Source organism: Plodia interpunctella, chromosome 6 (genome assembly GCF_027563975.2).
Source record: "Plodia interpunctella isolate USDA-ARS_2022_Savannah chromosome 6, ilPloInte3.2, whole genome shotgun sequence".
Classification (NCBI taxonomy): domain Eukaryota; kingdom Metazoa; phylum Arthropoda; class Insecta; order Lepidoptera; family Pyralidae; genus Plodia; species Plodia interpunctella.
This window is the reverse complement of record NC_071299.1, coordinates 9,302,855-9,324,548: the sequence shown is the minus strand read 5'-3', so window position 1 is coordinate 9,324,548 and position 21,694 is coordinate 9,302,855. Positions and strand designations below refer to the sequence as shown.

Sequence of the window (21,694 nt, the reverse complement as noted above, 5' to 3'; positions counted from 1 at the left end):
ATATTAGTAGGTTGTACGGACGGTGGCGGTGATGATGAATGCAAAGAATAATTTTAATATTTTTTTAGTGTGTTCTAAAACATTTGGTTAAAAATGTTGTAAACGTCTGACCATTGGTTTTAAAAAAAGTACACTTGTATTATATAAATTATACTAATATTTTTATTTTCCATTTTTCTAACATTTTTTTTTTGAAGCTGTGGTAGTGTAATTGCTAAGACGCCCGCCTGTGGATCAAAAGGTCACAGGTTCTAATCTTACTCGTACCATATGAGTTTGTATACAAATCTGACTCATATATAGTAGTTTTCATCGACCACCACTTGCTTCCGGTGAAGGAAAACATCGTGAGGAAACCTGCACACTGGTTGATTATTAACTTGTGTGTGAAATGGAGAAGGCAATGGCAAACCACTCCATTAATAATGCCAAGAAAGTTGTTGTGTGTGTTTCATTCCCCGTAATGACCACGACCCTCAGCCATGAGGAATACGACTATGAAGAAGAACATTTTTCGGTGTTCACTGTTTTGACGTCTTCCAATTGTTCCGTGATTTCTTTCTTGTCCTTTTTATGTTCAAAGTATAACCATCTGCAAACAAGTTACATTCAGGTAACATATTTAATATATTGCAATAAATTCAGAGAACTAACGCATGTTGGTAACCTATCTTGGTTATGCGTCGGTATTTCTCTCATAAAAATTCTTTGTCCAATAATATTTGTTGTCTAAAAGTAACTTATAATATGATTTGCATGCTGTTAAACTACTACTAATTTAATTTATTCTCTGTAAATAATAGTTATCGCAAATAAGATTTAAATTTGAATTCGGACAAAGAAATTTAATGATGAATTTGTGATATGACTATGTTTTCGCTATAGAAATATAGATATTTGAGATTTTGATTTTGAGATTACACAATTTTGTGACAATAACGATGCGATTGTGTATTCACTTTGATAAATAATGTTTTAGTTCATGTATATTAATGAATATTAATTAAACACAATAAAATTTATGAAAGTCATTATCATAATTTCAGCCCTTTTTTAGGCCCATTGCTGATTACAATCTTCTCTCGAAAGTCATTGGTCGATGAAATTATTTTATCCGTTGCTATGGTTAATCAAATAATGAGATTCTGTTTCCCAGTGATATATTGCTAAAGGGAAGAAATGAAATTGAAACGAATCTTACATAAATATAAAAACAGCAGGCAGAATAAGAAAAGATCCTAAAAGGAAAACCGCTCCAGGCAATACGTTCAGGGTCGCCATGTACACGCGCGAGTACAGCGGTCCGTATACCAGCGGCATCGTCGCTTCAGCCAATCCGAAGAGAGAATTTACTTTTCCTGGAATAGATTTTAATATATTATATTATAACGAGTAATTCTAAAAATAACCCCCTATTGAGCAAGTGAGCATTTAGTGAACGTATTTTTTAACCCTCGATGATATAAGGGCAGTTATAAGTTTAACGTGTCTGTGTATTTGTATGTATGTCTGTCCTTGGCATTGTAGTAGCCAAACAGGTTTAGCCGTTTGGTTGCTACAGTGCCAAGGATTTGGTCTAGTTTTTGTCTTTTGTCTAGGTCTAGTGTTCTAGTTATGAAAAATGTGTGTTCAGCCCATAGATAAAATTAATATATATTTATTTTATCTATGGTTCAGCTGTTAGGAAACTGGGATTTCTTTACTTTTTAATTTAGGTATTTGTGAATGTATAATAATTAGCTTCATGTCTACCACTCTGGAGTGGTTATAGCGAATAATCCGCCATGAATTTGGGCAAATTGATGTGCTGTTGGCTGTACAACAACATTTTGTTTTATTTATATAGCCTTTCTCAAGAATTTGGCTATCATAACTACATTAAAATAAGTAATTAATATCGAATTTTGCAGTACATATTTAAACTGTTCGTCTTTATTACATGGCATTAGATAGTGATTCCCCTTAGATCCCCGTATTCTCATTGCTCAGTCGCGCTGCCACGTCATCCGTCATGTTGACATCCGTCGACGGATCAACGCAGAAGAACGTAGAAATTGTATGAGGTTTCGACGCATAGCAACCACGTCATTGTCAAAGACTGTAGGAAACATCGGAGCACGACTGAGCAATGGCAACACATTCTAATATAAATATTAAACAGACAAATGAAACGGATGGCGATTGTCAGTTTTAGTACATACGGTTAACAAGACGACACAGTTTTTGTTTTACGTCAAACTAAACTAGTGCATAAAATAGTGTAATTTTCGACTAGTTTACGACATTGCCGTGACTACTGAACGAATGACATCTCTATCGATCACTAGTTCATCTCGTAGTCGTAGACGAGACAAGGATTTTATCTCGTTTTTAACCCCCGACGCAAAAAGAGGGGTGTTATAAGTTTGACAGCTCTGTCTGTCTGTCTGTTTGTGTACGTGGCACCGTAGCTCATCAACGGGTGAACCGATTTGGATGCGTTTTTATTTAATTGATAGCTAATTTTTATGCGGTGGTTCTTAGATATGTTTAATGAAAATCGGTTCAGCCGTTCAAAAGTTGTAGCGAAATGAATATTGAAAGTCGTGGTTTTTTTAATTTGTCTAACAAATAAACTTGTTAAAAATTCTTTTGTACTGCGCGTTATCAGGAATATGTCCACTTCTGGCGAAAATATTCCCAATGTCGATGGCATGTTCCTGGGAACGGGAACGGAAACGGAACGGAACGGAACGGAAACGGAGTATGTAACAGTACATACATTCACCATTGCCGCTAACGAAACATACGTATATTGACGTTTTTATACCCGCTCTGTTCTTAATTGTTTTGGGCGTTCAGGCTCTGTCTACCCGGTAGCACATAGACTAATAAACATAAATAAACGGTACCTTTAAATAATATTTGCCTAGACTTGAACCGTGTTTAAATACGAATCTAATCGCTAAGTAATAAAAGTATATGCGAGACAACTACTTCATTTGATAAGATTGCATTGTTAATTTATAACGTGTTGGTTAGTAATGAGCATCAACTATATGCCAACAGACATTAGAATTGTGATTTAGTTTTTGCCTCTTCACGTTTTATCTACTCAACCAATTTTCCTGAAATTTCGTTAAAGACATGGTACGGATAAAGACATAAACCAACTTTAACTCGAGCCAATCTGCTGCCTAAAGTTAATCAAGTGATCATCACCCAATTCGCTTTTTTTAAACCTGTCTATAAAAATGTAAACAGTGTAAAATAATGGTAAACTTCTCTGGCATGATAGGAATTAACACTTTTTATGACTTTTTTTTCGGAATTTCCCCTCAACAGTGGTTCCAAAATGCCAGTAGTTTGTAGCTTTTTGAGAAAAATACTTTGTAGCTCTTTGAGAAATACTTTGTAGCTTTTTGAGAAATACTTTGTAGCTTTTTGAGAAATACTTTGTAGCTTTTTGAGAAATACTTTGTAGCTTTTTGAGAAATACTTTGTAGCGTTTTGAGAAATACTTTGTGGCTTTTTGAGAAATATTGGAGATATTACATACCTAAATTAAAATTGGACATGAAAAGGTGCCTGTTTTATTTTTATATTCTTTTTAGCCTTTTTTAATCACAAAACATTGTAGTACTGGGCAATACGATTTACGCATAATTATGAAATCATACTTTGATGACATCGATGCCTTCAAGCGAAAAGGTCATTCTGATAAACACGCATTATTACGGACAAATGCAAGTCTGTCAATCTGTGTAATATCCTAAAGAGAGAAATAAGAACGTAAAGATTTCTTACCAAACTCTTTGCCGCTCACCAACTTGGTTGCAATAGACCTCATTGCTATGAACGATGTGCCATTCAGAATCTCTAGAAGTGGTGCTGTGAACAATAAATATTACTACATCGTTGATGATCGAAGATCTTTTGTTTCACTTTTATGAATTTGCAAAGACCGTACTTACTAAATCCATGGCAAAGACAAACTGTGTAATTAGTAGCTACAGAAAATGATTCAGAACTATTCAATAAATCCGGTAGGTCTCGGTAGACTACCTTTGTATAAGAAACAGACAGAACAAAATGTATACTGTCCTGTTTCTCCTTATGTATAGAAGGTATGAATATGTATTTAGTGGTCTTTGTCTTCTTGTGGAATCATTAAATGTCTGGCCATATTGACAAGGTTTTATAAAAAAAGAATAAAATAAAAAAAGCGCCAATTATTTATTGATAGCAAAAACAAAAATAGTCCACATTTTATATGAAAACCTAAAAAAAGACCTATGTTTTATTATTTTAAGTTTTATATTAGTAGACAGTGTGATAAGTAGTACGATAAAGCAGTGCAATGTTTAAACAGAACTGCATTTTATACTTCATGCCTTTCAAAGTTTTTACACGTTTTCGAATGTACTAATAAAATTTTATTTTAAATTCACTCAATAAGTTGTATCAGCAATGTTATTTGCTATTAAATATTGTGATTCGATACGTGATTGAAATACGCTCATATGTTATTTGTGTGTTGAAACACAGTTGTAACTGTGCAATTTGTCAATATTTGTGTACTATATGAGTTCATTGTGATTGTGTGTTATAGTATGTAATTTTCCTATGTATTTTATCACAGACGAGGCAAGACAACGGATAATGATAATGTTTTTTAAACACAAAAAAGATGTGTAAGACAAATGTGTGGATTAAAATAAATAATAAATAGCAATCAAAAAAAGGTATGCAGCTATCAGCTGCAAAAAAGGTATGCATGTATGTATTATTACATCTAGATATATCTAGATATAGCTGCATACCTAGTATTTATATACTTTAACTATCTTCTTCATAGTCGTATTCCTCGTGGCTGAGGGTCGTGGTCATTACGTGGAATGAAACATACACAACAACTTTTTTGGCATTATTAATGGAGTGTTTTGCCATTGCCTTCTCCATTTCACACACAAGTTAATAATAACCAACCAGTGTGCAGGTTTCCTCACTATGTTTTACTTCACCAGAAGCAAGTGGTGATCGATGAAAACTGCTAGACATGAGTTAGATTTGTATACAAACTCATGTGGCACGAGTAGGATTCGAACCTGGGACCTTTTGATCCACAGGCGGGCGTCTTAACCATTACACCACCACAGTTTCGAATTGCTCATGTGCTATCAATACTTTAATAATGTTTCTATATAAAATCGAATCCTGATTTGAGACTTGAGAGAGAGAGAGAGAGAGAGAGAAACTGACAGAAAGCCGAAGTAGGCTACATCATCTCGTAAGACCAAAGAATCAACATAAGCTGGTAACTGACAAAATACAGCGTTGATAAATAAAATTCTGATAGAAATGTCAAAATCTCGAATGTTTTAAAATAATCTGGCAGTTTGTTAAAAACAATCGGATCGATTTCTATCACAATTTTTAGCTATTGTCCGCGGCTTCGCCCGCGTAAATTTCCCACAGAAACAGTTATTCTTCCAGGATGAAAAGTACACTGTGTCCTTCTCCATACATTAAACTACATGTACGCACAATTTCAACAAGATTAGTTGAGTAGATAGAGCGTGAAGAGGTAACAGGTATATAATATAAGTTAGTCCTAACTAATATTATACATGCGAAACTAAGTTTGTTTGTTTGTTAACTCTTCACTATTCAACCAATCTTCTTGAAATTTTGCATATATGTAGTTTAAAGTATGGAGAAGGACATAGGGTAAATTTAAATTGGTAAATTACCTTCTGAAGTTAGGTAATTTGCGCTGTGTATAGTACGTCTCGTTATCGTGTTAAGATAATTTTGTATGGCTAATATGCTATCAAGAAACATGCAGTTTGAAGCGTTCAGTTCTTCTTTATTAAATTTACTGATCGAAGTTTATCAATAGTATCTCTCAAGGTTATCTTGTTTTTAATTAGTACACGTATTTAAACTTATCTGTTGTCTTTTGATGTCAATGACTCGTTCGACGGTTAATTAATCTATGGTAAATGAAGTGTAAACTTTGATTTTATTTGTGAATGCAAAATTCGCTTATAAATAATCTTGCACTGAGTAAAAATATCCTGAATTTTGATAACATATCCCTCATCATAAGTGAAGTGTGTATATATATTATTTAATTCGAATAAAATAAAACATCAAATAACTACTTAGTAGTACTTATATAAAACACTAAATAACAATCACCGAGTTGGTACTATGGGTCTGTTGGATACTGACATAAAATACTACAAGACACTGAAAACCACATGAATATGACACGAATACATATTTGCCTGCCCTGGAAATCGATCCCAGGACGGACCTCCAGGCAGGCAGCGGACGGGCGTGAACATTACGCCACGGAGGTCGTCACGGAAAACGTAAAAAGGCCATCCACATCTGTCTACCTTTTTTTTAACGTGCGGAAAAACGCTCGTCCTGTCTACCTGGGCCAACAAAAATGACGCTCTTGCGAACAAAAATGACGCTCTTGAAAACCGATTTTTATAAAATAAACAGTATTCAAATATGACTGCATAATTCAAAACGCAGCAGAGCCGGGTGCAGCGAAGTTTCCAGAATTTGTGTTTACGAGCTTATGCGGCACAAAGTTTTCATACAAACGTACATTTCACCTATAATCTCTGACTTAAATATATGCTAAGTAAAACCAGACGACGCAAGTATAACTGTTTTGCATAACTAGGTATTTTGAAATTTCAGTTCAAAAGCAAAGTCAAAATATTTTTATGAACTGTGTACAGGTGTAAAAGGCAATAATAACAAAATAATTCAAAACAATACATTGTAGTATCAATTTTGTTCTTCGATAGTGTACATGCTATGCTATGGTTCGTGCCCATAACGTTTTAGAAATCGCCTCTACATGTTAGATCTACGTCTCAAAGGACCGGGCCACGACCCGTGAATAACTTTTAAGACACAACTTAACAATATAAAAATAATAACATGTCACTATGACCTGGGGGGCCTACTATGGAACAAGTACACGTCTTTGCATCAATTCGACGTTTAAAATTGTCGAACGGACCCAAAGATGTGCTATGTGAATTGTAATTGGTCTGATAACTAGGTATGCCAATGACAAAAAGTAGGAAAGTGGACCCTGGGAAATCGCTGTAATTGGTATGATCTTAATTCTGAACTCCTTAGGCTTTATCAGCATTAGGAGTTCAGGTTTAAGATGTAATACATCTTTATATAATACGCTTATAAGAATGAAACTTACCCATATAAATTTCGAGATCGTTCCTAGCGAAGGCGTAGGCGAAGGAAGCCATGATCTTGCTGACGCAGGATATGATGCCGAGCAGCGTGTCATCCAACTTCATGTAGTTGCTGAACAGGCTGATTGAGAACATTGTGCCTGTGGACATGAACGCATTTATTCAGAAATAGGATCTTCAACAACTTAGACTTAAATCATTATATAAATTTTAAAACAAAGTCGCTTCCCTCTGTTTGCTTAGATCTTTAAAATTACGCAACGGATTTTTTTATAATGATTTCAGAGGAAGGTTTATATATATATATGTAACATGCATATATTGCACACGTGCGAAGCCGGGGCGGGTCGCTAGTTTAGTAATAAACTAATCTTACCTAATAAATTAGTCGTAATGGCGTACGTAGACCACAGACTGTATTGCACCTCGTCCCAGTTGAATCTGAACCGGGCGAATAGATAGAGAACAGTGTATTCACCTGCAAAATCACATGGCTTCAGCTTATTTGAAAAGATCGTGATAAGGATGAAAGCAGAAGGCATACCACGAAACGTTACTTGCTGTCTCTTTTTCTCTTATCGTGTTCAAAAAGAGAGATCGTATGGACGCAATGGCGTGCTACGTGATTTATATTTCATGGTAGCCCCCCAGGATAGGTTTCAGGTAAAACCAAATAAAATCACATGATGACAATACCGACCGCAGTTTTGTGGTCGTCTCATTATTTTGGTGCCACAAAAATAAATTAAAAATCGCTCAAATAAACAAATTCCCGCCTTTAAGTACTTAAATACGTTGTGCTTATTTGCTTTCATTACATCTTGGATCTTAATCTCTTAAATAATATTATTTGGCTTCACCTAAAGGGAATAAAATTGTTATTTTAAGGAAAATAATCATTTTTATCAACCGAGCTTTGTCTGCGCCATTGAAGTCTCCAAGGCTCTTAAGGATTCAACGAAATTTATTTTTATAATGGAATATTATTTAAAGCGGCAAAATTTTGTCAATGTCACTTTTGCATGATTAAATTATTATATTATATTATGCTCAATAATTTTGTTAACTGGCGGCCTTTCTTTCATATGGCTTCGTACTGTTTCGAATCTCGAAAAAAAAAACCGTTAAATTTTTTTGAGGTTTCCTTTAGAGGTCATCTCAGTCAAGGCGTCATTTAAATAAAACTACCAATTGAACGTAGTTAGGGATAAAACACTAGTTTCTGTAATATTCGAAAAATAATTAATTCAACATCGTCTTATTATGGAGATTTTATATACATTCTGCCTTCAAAATACTACCGAACTTGTACTGGACAACTTTTTTTTATTTTCATTATTTTATATATGGTGCATTAATATTTGGTAACTTTAAAAAATAGCCCACAAAACAGTCTAAAATTACATCTATTACTCATTTTGTGGACAGGGAAACTTTGACATACAATATTAGTGTAGATAGGAAGAAACGAATTGAATATATTTCTTACCATGCATTGGACCAAAGATCACACACACTGATATAAGAAGCATGGCCACCCTCAGCCTTCGGTTCCCAGCTCCTTTATGGAATGCAACCCGAAAAGTGTCCATGACCAGTGATACATCGAAGAATTCCTTAAGGAATCCAATAAATCCACCTTTCGTCTAAAACAATACATTTGACTTTAAACAATATATTTGGCGTATAAGCCATCTTGCGTCGAAAGAAAATAGAAAACTAACTGACCACAAATGTTGTAGTCAGTGGATAGACAAAATAATTGTCTAAAATAGTCTCGGAAATAATCAAATGTGATTAAAACTTACGTTTTGACTCTTTTCTTCTATTGCAGGTCTCTTTGGATCCTCTAAATAATAATAACCATAAAACAAACTAAACACGTACAAAGCAGTTGATATTGAAAACACTCCGTAATATCCGAGCCATGTCAATAGAACTCCACTTAACGCGCTACCTATTGGAAAACCTAAAGACATACATAAATTTACTATTCCGACCCTATAAGTTCTTTCTTCTTCAGTAGTTATATCACTAATGTAGCTAAATACTCCTATAAAGTTTGTAAACCAGCCTCCAGTGATAGCAGGAAATATTGCCTCCGTCATTGCAGCAACTTCGACTGGTAACTCGTAAAAGTAATAAGTATTTACAATAAAACCAATACTGGTTAAGAATTCTCCGACTATAGGCAGCATGATACATGCTTTTCGTTTCCCAGTTTTGTCACTCCAAGCCCCAACAAACAATATTAACAATACAGGTATAGCAGTCTGAACTACATTCTTCCAAGCTTGAACGCTAGCGGTCAAGGTTTGTACTTGTGTTTCATACTCAGTATAGTTTTCAGTTTGCCTTAAATTAAGAGCATCGCAAACTTCAGTAGAAAAATTCAAATTAACCCGACATGCCTTCTCCAAGTTTAAATTTTGCGTCGCCAATGATGCCAGTACACTTGGCATTACATAGCATGCCATTATAGGCTCAACTGTGATGTTGGCTTTTATGATTTTTAACCTTTCCATAATCGTTAACTTTTTCTCTTTGTTTTCCTTTTTTTCTACATCCTCGCATGTTTTCAACGGCGTTTCTTCAGTTGCGTTTTCATCTTTTAATTTTTCTACTTCCTTTTCTTCTTGCACTAATGGTGGTAGCTTTTCGCTATTTTCTTTCATTTTAACACTTTTTCGAAATATTTTTAACAAAATACCAATAATCGCTGCCTTTTTGCCATGAGTTTCGTTTTTGCCAGAGATGGAAAATTGCGCAGGATTACATTTAAACTCATGCGTGTCTTTGACAGTAATGAACTGTTTGTACCAAACTTATCTACCAGATAAAACATACCTAACTGCGCGCTACTCAATCTGTCCAATATTTGCAGAGCTTTGACTCTTACAGAAAATGTCTAGAATGCAGAAAGACATCATATTTCTTCAGCACGTACTAGGAATGATTTATATATTGACGATTCCTTATATTTTCTGCACTTTGTTTTTCCGTAAACGCTTCTCAACTCTTGTAGCCAAAATACTTCTAATTAGATTTGATCTAATTAACTGTCTTCATATTCTAAAGATCTTATCGTGTATTTTCATATCTGTTTTGTTTATAATTTGTAGCACTTGTATATTACGCTTTTGATAAGTATTAATGTAACCGTAATAAATATAATGTATAATACCTTGTCATAAAATCTATTTGTGAAATTTAAATAAAACTCAATGACGATTGTATATTTTCATTATAAAATAGGTATTTCCAAGAAAAGTCTAGAGAAACATAACTGTATTATTATCTGGTTGATGATCTAGAATACCAGAAAAATGTTGTTTTTATGTAAGAGTACATAATGTTAGGGTGAATTTTAAAAATGAAAAACAAAAATTCGACTACGAATATTTTATTTTGATTTAATACAAGAAAATGTTTATACAATACATTGCATTTTTTTATTACTTTATCTTGTACATACATCAATGATAGTAGATTTTATTTTGAAGTAGTGTTGGTAAGGTTTTAAAACAAACCTTGGTATGTATGTTCATTATAAGCGATACAAACTGTACCATCTGATAAACTAACATAATTATATAACATTTTCTAGATACCTTATAAGATATTAGCAACTCGTCACAGTTTCGCTCTGATAAAACCATAATAAATTATATATATACTTAAACCTTCCTCTTGAATCACTCTATCTATTAAAAAAATCCTCATCAAAATCGTAATCGTTAGTTGCGTTGTTTCAAAGATCTAAGCATACCTAGAGGAACATAGTGGGAAGCGACTACGTAGTGATGTAGTGACAATATTTTTTTACAATATTAATTTATTTCAGTACAAAATATACAAACTATATAAAGAAAAGGTACGTAATTCAAAATGACATAAAGAAACCCTGTTTGAATTGTGATAAAACTAATACTATCTATAAATAATTTAATCCATTGGCGTCTTCAGTGCTTTCATCTTCCTGACATTTTTTCTGTGTTCATATAACAGCCAGCTAAAACAAAGAACAAAACACTATGTTATATACTATCTTGTTTCGCTTAGAGTTGTTTTTTTTTAAATGTTTTATCACATATAACGTAAGTTACGTATGTGACCATTAGATTTTTAATATTTTTACTGTTAGTCCTTCTATCTTGGTATAGCTTTGCGACGAGTTGACGTGAACGAATGCTGCCAGAGGGAACAGGTCCGCTCGATTCGATATTTTTTGGTTAATCGTGTTTTATATATATATCATTTTTTATCAGTACTCGATCACAATCATAACTCGTTTTTTTGCATACTTTTGACCATGTACTTTGTTATACTATTAGAAATGTAAGAAACAATAGCCTTGATAGGGACACACAATGTTAAATGAGTTTCTTTCGGCATTTCATTTTAGCAGTGGTCGTTCCGAAATGTCACTCGTATAACCTATTGAGAAATTACCATGGATATAGTAATTACTTGGATTCTACTAATTCCATGGAAATTACTATATAATGTAATATTTGACGTAAAAATGGTCTACTTTCTGAAAAAATTCTTTGACTTTGTTTTAAATTGAGCGATGGTTTTTAGAAAGATTTACCATCGTGATTCAGAAAATCTAAGTAAAATAGTTAGGTTTTCTCGAATATTTTAATTGTGGCGTGCATCTATATCCTCCCTTGAATGTCTTGTGATGCGACTAAGGTAGGCATAAGCCACAATAGTATTTTTTAAGAGGGTTGACCGAATCATATCAAATGTTCAAATTTTCATGGTAATTGTTTTAGGCGTACTCTGGATTTTGGAGCGTCACAGCTCGAGATCGAACTTTCAGAGATTTTTGAAGTTTTAATACTATACTTACAAGAACACTATGACAGCTGGGGTGGTCATTAGAGCGCCCATGAGGAACACAAATCCTGGTAAAGTTTCCATCGTGGCCGTGTACACTTGTGTGTACAGGGGCACGTATAACAACGGCATCAGATTCTCGGTCAGGCCGAACAGGGAGTTTACTTTACCTGAAAATTTGCAAGTGATTTATTTGTTTGTCTTAAAATGCATATTTTAAAAATGCTCATTACTTGTAGTTGGTTACAAGTTTTTTTTTGTACCTTCAATGATGAATCTACTTTAATGATTTAATGATGGCGACCCGAGCGAAGTCGGGACTGGCTGCTAATGTGTTATAAATATGCTGAATAGAGATCCATGAGTTGAGTAACGTTTGAAGCATATGAAGAAGAAAGAGAAGTTATTGGTAAAAACTTACCTAATTCATCAGGATCCACTAATTTGGATACAATAGATCTCATAGCTAGTAATGACGTACCATTCAAAATTTCCACGATTGGAGCTGTAAACGAAATAAAAATAAAGGTTTGTATTGAAGAGTAAAAAAATATTGTATTTCTACAATGACGTAATCTACAAAAAGCTATATTAAAAATATTCTTTTATCGCTATGCCATAATGTGAAAATATATCGTGTGATCAAATATGATAATCAACTTGTAAAATGTTTACATAAAATTTACAGCAGGTACATAGTTGCAATTGTAAATTATTTTAATAATATCTAATCTTCCGACAACCATGAGCGTTTATTTAGTATTGATGTACCATTGAGATTTGGTGAAATAACACATTAGAGTTGGTTGCACTAGTCAACATTTATATTAGCTTTAACCTGCGCAAAAAACGCCGTTTTGCCTAAGAGACGGCGCGCATGTCAAAGTTGATTAGTGCAACTCACCCGAACAGTTTTTTTGCGCAACATTATTTTATTTACAAACACAGTCCTAATGGCCAGGTCGATTTTATATATATTTGAGAGAGCAATTTTCACAGTAATATAATCTGCACTATAAACTAAACTGTAGTATTTTGTGTAAAATACTTTGTGTAACATGTGGCCGTCCAAATCAAAAGACCTTACGGCGGTTGGCACTTAGGTCTTTATTGCCGTTGTTCTAATACAAAACAATGGCAATAATTGCGTAAGTGCCGGGCGCCATAAGGTCCCTTTTGATAAGGACGACCACATGTTAAACATTTTACTCTCCAAATTGAGAATAATGTCGCTCGAAGCTCACCCTTTTTGAAGCGCTATTTATCGAAGCGCACCTTTTGACAAATGAAAGTTGCGCTTCGAACTAAAGGATGACCTTCGGAGCCATATATATATATATATATATATATATATATATATATATAATATCATATGCAAAAATAAAATTTCTAATCAGACTGGTATGGGAAGATCAGATCAGCACTTTCATACAAGTTGTATATTATCTAAAGCCGATTAATTGATAACTTTAGTTAGGTGCTTCCTTAGATATCAATCCAAATTTAGATTATAATAATCTAAATTTTGTGGGTGCTACTTATCGTTTAATTCATTTGAGGTTTTGCAATATGTTTTCTAAACATTTTGTAGTGTAGCTATGTTATTTTTGATCACTTTTCTAGATTAGGCAATATGTACTCGACACATCAAATCGACATTTATCGACTATTCCTCATGAAGGTATTTGGTCATCAAAGAATGATACATAATTACTTTATTGACAATATTTATGGTGTGGTTTGCCATTTCTTTCTCCATTTCACACACTAGATGAAATTATCAACTAGTGTGAAGGTTGTCCAAGTCTTGAACTTTTCCTTTACAGAAAGCAAGTAGTGGTCGAAAACTACTATATATAGTATGCAAACTCACAAGTACAATTCGAACCTTCTTCGAACGTTTCTGTTCACAGATGCGTCTTTATATTGGACCACCACCGCCGAATGCCGATATAGTATTTTTTTGATAATTTTGATACAAAAAAAGTGAAGTATACACATACCGATAAAGAAGATCTTTTCATTAGGAGCGAAGCAGTAGACGAAGGACCCGGCAATCTTGCTCAGTGTTGAAATGATGCCCAGGATTGAGTCGTGCCACTGCAGATATTTGCTAAACACGCTTATCGAGAATATTGTACCTGAAATTTTGGAAAAATATGTCAATATCTGACTGAAAGTGGCAGTAATAAAGTTTAGTTATCTGTCAGTAACTAGCGCTTGCCTGTTTGACTCTATTCTGCATTATATGCAAGTTAGAAAATATAGATTCTAATAAGATTCATTTTTAGTTTTTGAAATTTCGATTCATACGGATGTTGACAAATACACACGATATTTTTTCTTGCTATTTTGAATGATTTTTAAGTTATATCTGGTGAATTCTTAGCAGAAATAATATATTAACCTTGACCAATAAGAAGCTATAGTAACCATAAATAAATATATATACAGGGTTTCAGTTAGCCCGATAGTAAGTTCGACACTTGTGCAATGGTCTGTATAATAGCAAGCAAAGCTATATTATAGCCCTCATTCTATGTGATTATAATAAATTAATTGATCCTTACCAATTGTATGTGTGATGAAATTGTATGTCTGGAAGATACTGTACTTAACTTCGTCCCAGTTGAATCTATATCGAGTTGACATGTACATAATCGATATTTCACCTGTAAAACAATGAGGTTATCTTAGAAATAAATAGACAAAATTTAAATTAGAATAAATATGTTTAAAAATTGCTCGTAAAATATTGCATTTCTTGGGTTTGCCACCTCTGCCACGGCCAGGCGAGAGCGGCATAGCCAGACATTTGATATACACCAGATATTTTGATGTCTCATGCAGTTCGGATCTACATATATCAACCACAATTAGTATGTTATTTCGTAGAACTTGATAGAGGTAAACAGACATAAGAAATATTACATGATTCAATTTCCATTTCCATAATTTCCATGAAATTATATACGTATTGTGAGTAAATAATGTTTCTTACGTCAGTTACATCCTATCGCGTAGTTTGTATGAAAGATTTTATTTATCGCTATGAAAAACCAACAGTGTAAATTGAAGTCGCTAAATTTCCGAGAACTGTTTCGCATTAAATACCAGCATTAAAGAAATTTACGTGTAAAAAAATTTAGTAAATTTTTGATATATTTTTAAATTGATATTGTAACGAATACAATAACATTCTCAATAATAGAAATTTGATTTTGATATTTATGTATGATCTCATCCTCAATTATTTGTAGCTGTGACTTCCGGAGTTAAGTGTAAATAATAAGCGTTAAAATCTTAAAGATTGACTGTGATTTCACGACTGGCCGTCTGCCTGACGTCAAGCTTTGGGCATCTCAGATTGGTTATGATGTGTGTAAACATTACTAAAAGCAGCACGACCTGGCTTCGTTCGGGTAAAACCATAATCATACATCCAAACCTTCCCCAGAAATCACACTATTGGTAAAAACCGTCTGGTGGTTTTGACTTAACGTCCATACAGACAGACATATGCGACAGGGGGATTTCTTTTTATAATATTTAAGGAATGCAAACTTACCGTACATGGGTCCAAAGAGTATTGTAACAACAAGCAAAAGGATGCACAGTCTCAATCGCCTATTATCAGGTGTCTTTTTCACAATCACATGCATTGTATTTTTGATATTGCTGAAGTCGAAGAAAGTCCGAAAGAAGTGGCACACTCCTTTACCATCGTGCTAAAATAGTAAAATTTCGCAAATTATATAATCGATATCTCAGGTATGATAATTTTCATAGAGTACTTAATTCCGTTGAAAGAAATCATTGGGAACTCGAAATAATGTTTATAAACAGCTATTGCACGCAGCTCTGTCTGTAGCATCCCATATTCCACCTTTGTATTTATAATTCCACTAATATTATAAATGTGGAAGTTTGTGAGGATGTATGCGTGTATGTTTATTACTCTTTTTCGCGTAAAATCTACTGGACGCATTATTATAAAATTTGGTACAGAGGGTAGAATATAACCTGGAATAACATATAAGCTCCGTGCCAATATGAATAGACGCGAAACTGATGGATTCTCGGTTGTGAGTCCTTAAACCCTAGTCTGTGAGACCTCACAGCCGAGATTGTAACCAGCAACACGTTTAGAGTAGAGACAAAATTTTCTTTTATGTCCATAATTTTCTTGTAATATATATTTTATTGTAAAATAAATTAACTTTTATTATCTGCCTCGGAGGTGTGGTAAATTGTTTGTCAGTTTTTACTATCTTTCCATCTACTGAGTGCTTTAAAATTATAGATAGATACCAGTAATAATGTGATAAGAATTTATCTGCTTATATCAAAACGTGAACAGAATATATCATCGCATATTCTAATATAATTAACGTTATTCCATGTTTATAAGAAAATATAAAATTGAAAGTAGCTAATTGTAAATGAATCCTTTTCTTTTTACTATTAAACCACATTTTAATGGCCTTTAAACTTATCTATATACTATCGGAGCAACATTCAGACTTCCCCTAATATATTTGTAGTTTCGACGTACATTTACGCACTTCATTGTCAAAACATATAGAAAACAATGGAGCTACAATATGCTGCGTTGCAACTGAGCATGACTGAGCAATGGGGCATGGCTCTAACTGTGTCAAGTCTTGTCACATCACACACATTCACACACCAAAATTTTATATTATATTTTTCCTTGTAACATTTTATGTTTGCATACAAAAGTGTATTGTAATCAATGGAAATTTTATCTTTGAACATAATAATCATATTGTGTCATCGATATTTAATACCGTTGATAAATTATCGCGATACAGTTTTAGCCGAAATTTACTTCGGTATAGATTGCTGGTTTTTCTTTGTGGTAATTAAAAGTTCTCATACAAACTACGCAATGCTCATGCTTCCACTCAGGCATCTGTCCACGTTTGCCGATAGTGTGTACAATATTATGAGTTAGTTATACCGACAATAGCTGGTGCATCAAATAAATCCAAGTAATTACGTGGATTGTGATTTGTTGAAAAATATTCACAGATATAACAAATATTGTCAGGTTTGATCACTTATTACACCAGTCGAACAAATGCGCATGTTTGGTTTGTTCGACCTTATCTAAAGGCTAATCGTTCTTTCGTTCAACAGTTAATCGACCAGAGAATGGAATTTCGATGTCCAGTAAGGGAGTCGTCAGATCTGCTTGTTTTTCTGCGCAGGTATAATTAATGTCAAAGTTGACTAGTGCAATCCACTCTAGAAGAATATGAATATTTATCAAAAACATTTGATAAATATTCACATTCTAAATCACTTAAAGTACTTACTGCTTGACGTACTACTCACTTAAAGTATATTCTAGTATCCAATTCTTTAAATTAATTATTTTTGTAATCAATATTTTGTTACCTTCTTTTGCTGCGGGGTCCTTTTCGGGTCTTTTACTACGAAAACATTGTACATTAAATTCACGGTCTGCAAACTAGCGGCTATTCCGTAACACCCATAATATCCCAATTTCTTTAGCATTATCCCACTTAATCCCGTTCCGATAGGGAAGCTCACCGTCAGACAAAAATGGACGAGGCCCATACGAAACGTGCGGTTATCCTCGGTCGTTATCGTGCTTATGTACGAGAATATTGTTATAAATGTAATGCACCAACCACCAGAGAACGCTTCTATAAACGCTTCACTGAACACGAACGCCTTCAAACCCATATTGTAGAAAAAATATGTATGTATCATACTATTTATGCACACAAGTATGTTACCCGTGATTGGGATTATGACGAATATTTTCCTGTGCCCTGTAATATCTGACCAGGCTCCGACAAACAATGACATCAGACACGGGATCGAAGCGGTCAAGTATGTCTTCCAAGCCATGGCCGAAGCTAGCAGCTTTTGAGTATCTCTCTCGTACTGATTTTGACCCTCAATATCTTGCGATCTCAACGATGAACATATTTCGTCGGTAAAATTCAAATCCACTCTGCACGCTTTCTCTAAACTCAAATTCTGAGTGGTAATAATTGATATCATCGCTGATATAATGAACAGCATCATAGTAGGCTCAAGTGTTACATTATTTAGAATATATAAACATTTTTCACTGAAACCTTTTTCAATTTCATCTTCTTTTGTCGTTTCTTTTAGAGGATCACGTTCTGTAAACTCGTCATGGATTCGTTCTTTCTTTGTTCCGTTTTCCGTTTCTGAAGACATTTTTAATATCCACGTATTTTTCACTTTTCAATAAAGACTATTAAACTTACACGGAGCAAAGTTTCATCGTTCAAGATAAATAAAAGTGTACTTCCCCATTAGATTAATGTCCGAACACCAGAAATGTTTACTTGCAAATGAAATCGATTGGCTAATATCAGGAGAGTTGTAAATACGGAGATTATTTTCCATTAACGACAGAGATAATCCAATAAGTACTGTTAAATTATTCACGCAGATAAATAGAAAAATAAAGATAAAGGGCGATAGACTAATGACAAATTGACAATCAGTTAATTACATTGTCTACAATAATAAGTTTATTTTGTAGGTAAGTGTATGTAGGGGTTAGATCGGCAGGGTATTCTTGCCTTGAGGGCCTTTCGTAAAACATCGTAATTCGCTTATCGTATTTCGCTTTCACAAAATCTAATTCCAACTTTCACAATTTTTTTGGAATGTTCACTAAATCCCAAGCATAATTTCATAGAATATCAAGAGGTGGGCCCTCAGACCACACGCACATTTAAAAGCAAAATAATAAAAGAAGAACATTTAATATTCAACATTTTGTAAATATTAGCTTTAGTGATGTAAAGAAAACCATTCAGAAACCTTATTGCGATAAGATTGCGACCTTGAAACTATGTAAAAATATATGTAGACATAAATATATGTATAGTAGAAAGTAATCTCTAATTGGATATGGACAGCGCAGCCGCTGCGGTCGATACGCTCTGAGAACTATAAACTATATTTTCATTAGACTAATCTCAAAAAGCTTTGACTTTATAGGACATGTATGGAACAGAATTACAATAAAACTAATGAATTATCCTTTCTTGATCACATTTTCAGAATCAAAATATTTAAAAGTAAATTAACTGATTGCAGCGAGAAGCTTGTTTAGTTGCTATGTTGTAACACCCTTAGACTGGATTGCACCAGTCAACTGACGTTAAGTTTAACCTGCGCCGAAAAATGCAACTGCACGTCATCGACGTTTAGACAAAATGTCGTACTTTGCGCTTTTCTGTGCACGGTAAAGTTAACGGTGCAACCCACTCTTAAAGTTGCAATCGGTGAAAATAAGTCAAATATTAAAACAAACTTATACATTATAAAGTAAAACATTTATTAACCACGAAACTGATTTCCTAAAAAGTCTGTTTTAATTAATATTGTTGTAAATTATAAAATTAGATGGTGACAATAGTTTACACGATGAAACTAGTAAGAAAAACGGAGTATAGACCAAATTATTTCAATCTTACGTTTTTTATAGATCATTATGTAATTAACTTAAAGAAAATGTCATTTTGTTAACTCTAATTTCAGGAAATTCACATAATGTTGTCGACTCAGTTATTACAACAATGCTTGGAATGAGAGATTTATTCTTGCATGCAATAATTTCTACAATTTGTATGTTTAATGGCATTGATAATGTTCTTGGGTTGATTAAGAAAACAATGAAGTCTGTAAATAATTTTAATACGGATATTATAATATATATTATAAATTTTAATATATATTATAAATTACATGAAATTATGTTTCTTATTTATTTATCAAAAATAAATATGAGTGGATTTTTAAATTAAGTACGTGTTACTCAATTAGATTAAAGTCTTTTAAATATTTTTCTTAACAATCTCAGTCCTTGATTTTACAGTTAGTTACATCAAGTTTTTTATTTCTGCCTTTAAATGTGAAATATTTAGATAGCCCCGAATTCATTCAGATCCTAGTCTCCTGTCGTGTCTGTCTGTATGAACGCGATAAACAGAAAAGAAAAGACGATAACGAACGATAACAGAAAAGTATCTACAGGACGAATGTTTCATCAAAATATATTTGGTGAAGGTTTAATTTATATATAAATAAGTGTATAATTTAATATAGTTTTACCAGAGCAAGCCGGGTCCGGCCGCTAGTGCTTTGATTTTGTTATAATTAGATCATATTGAACTTGTGCCTTGTCGATATTTGGGTACAGAAAATTATCAATGTCATTAACACAGAATACGTGTAAGTATAACCTAAATCGATGACCGAATTTATTATCGCGATATAATTTTTATCTTGAACGATCATATAGTGATTATTTTTTCTTAATTATCTATGAAACGTATAAATATGGTTTGCTATGAATTGACTAATTAGGTATATTTTACCAAATTTATGTACTTTTCTAAAACTTATATTTGTGAAAATAGTTTTAATATGGTATCTACTAATCAATTAATTGTGATAATCCTTACAAAAAATAATTAATTAATTTTAATTAACTAATTAGATTTATGTAAATCGAAATAGTTAATTAAAATAATTATATGTTACGTGTATAACAGTATGATTTTGAGAATTAATTTTTCCCAAGAAAATCATCTCAATACGAATGAAATACATTTATTTATCTTCTAGCTTAAAAATCTATAGTTTTTATTTCAAAATTTGAAACAGTTAATTTAACATTGTTTACCTCTTTTTGTTCTGCACTTGTCGGTGGATCCTTCAGAACAAATATTGTGTAGGTCAAGTTTATCACATGAATTCCAGCGGCCAACCCGTAGCAACCGTAGTATCCTATATGTCTCAGCAATATTCCGCTCATCGCCATACCGAGGGGAAAACCTACTGTCAGAGCAAAACTGACCATTCCCATCCTAAATGTCCTAGATTTATCAGTAGTTATAGCACATATAAAAGCGAAAATTATTGTGGAAAACATGCAAGTACCACCAGTGACTGCTTCTATTGCTGCATCCACATACAAGAAAGTCTGTAAATTGGTCACAGTATAGAAAAACACGTTTGTAATACTGTTGATGCACGATAATATTTGGCCGAACATAGGTAAAGAAATGAACACTTTTCTGTGACCTACTTTGTCTGAATACGATCCAGCGAAGAGGGCTAAAACACACGGTATAGTTGCCGTCATGTATGTTTTAACACCTATAGCTGATGATACAAGTCTTTGGGTCTCTTTTTCATACTGGTTTTGACTCTGTAGTGATTGATTCTTTAGGAGGTTGCAGATTTCTTCTGGAAACTGAAGGTTTACACGGCAAGCCTTTTCCAAAGCCAGGTTCTGAGACACCAGCGAGCTGATCATCACTGGAATTATGAATAAGGTCACGGATGGTTCAACTGTTACATTTCTGAATATGTACATCAAGTGTTCTCCAAAAGATATCTTCTTTTTAGCCTCTCCATTTTCTCGTAGAGGATCTTCTTCAGTGAAATCTGGTGCACTCTCGTTTGTATTCCTGTTTGTTAGTTCCATTATTTTCTTTTTTAAGAAATTCACAATTCAACTCAATAATAAATCATATTGACAACTGGTCGATTAACTAGCGATTGCACGTTTATAA

The 21,694-nt window shown here is 33.4% G+C and overlaps 2 protein-coding genes across 3 annotated transcripts; both read right to left on the bottom strand.

Moving 5' to 3' along the window:
- Positions 1 to 358: 358 nt before the first annotated feature.
- On the bottom strand, positions 359 to 10,051 carry LOC128670870 (proton-coupled folate transporter-like). The gene is made up of 7 exons (XM_053746886.1): positions 9,035 to 10,051; positions 8,716 to 8,872; positions 7,603 to 7,704; positions 7,229 to 7,366; positions 3,787 to 3,870; positions 1,202 to 1,358; positions 359 to 592 (listed from the first exon to the last, which is right to left on the bottom strand). The coding sequence occupies exons 1-7, from the start codon at positions 9,899 to 9,901 to the stop codon at positions 496 to 498; spliced, it is 1,602 nt and encodes a 533-aa protein (XP_053602861.1). The 5' UTR covers positions 9,902 to 10,051; the 3' UTR covers positions 359 to 495.
- A 562-nt stretch (positions 10,052 to 10,613) lies between these two features.
- LOC128670566 (lysosomal proton-coupled steroid conjugate and bile acid symporter SLC46A3-like) lies at positions 10,614 to 21,674 on the bottom strand. 2 transcript variants are annotated; one of them, XM_053746334.2, is made up of 7 exons: positions 21,205 to 21,674; positions 15,640 to 15,799; positions 14,642 to 14,743; positions 14,075 to 14,212; positions 12,493 to 12,576; positions 12,085 to 12,241; positions 10,614 to 11,238 (listed from the first exon to the last, which is right to left on the bottom strand). In XM_053746334.2, exons 1-7 carry the CDS (start codon positions 21,604 to 21,606, stop codon positions 11,172 to 11,174), a joined length of 1,110 nt encoding a protein of 369 aa, XP_053602309.1. In that variant the 5' UTR covers positions 21,607 to 21,674; the 3' UTR covers positions 10,614 to 11,171. The 2 variants fall into 2 exon arrangements, with proteins under 2 accessions (XP_053602309.1, XP_053602307.1); XM_053746332.2 differs by lacking the exon at positions 21,205 to 21,674 and adding an exon at positions 17,496 to 18,640.
- Between the last annotated feature and the right edge of the window lie 20 nt (positions 21,675 to 21,694).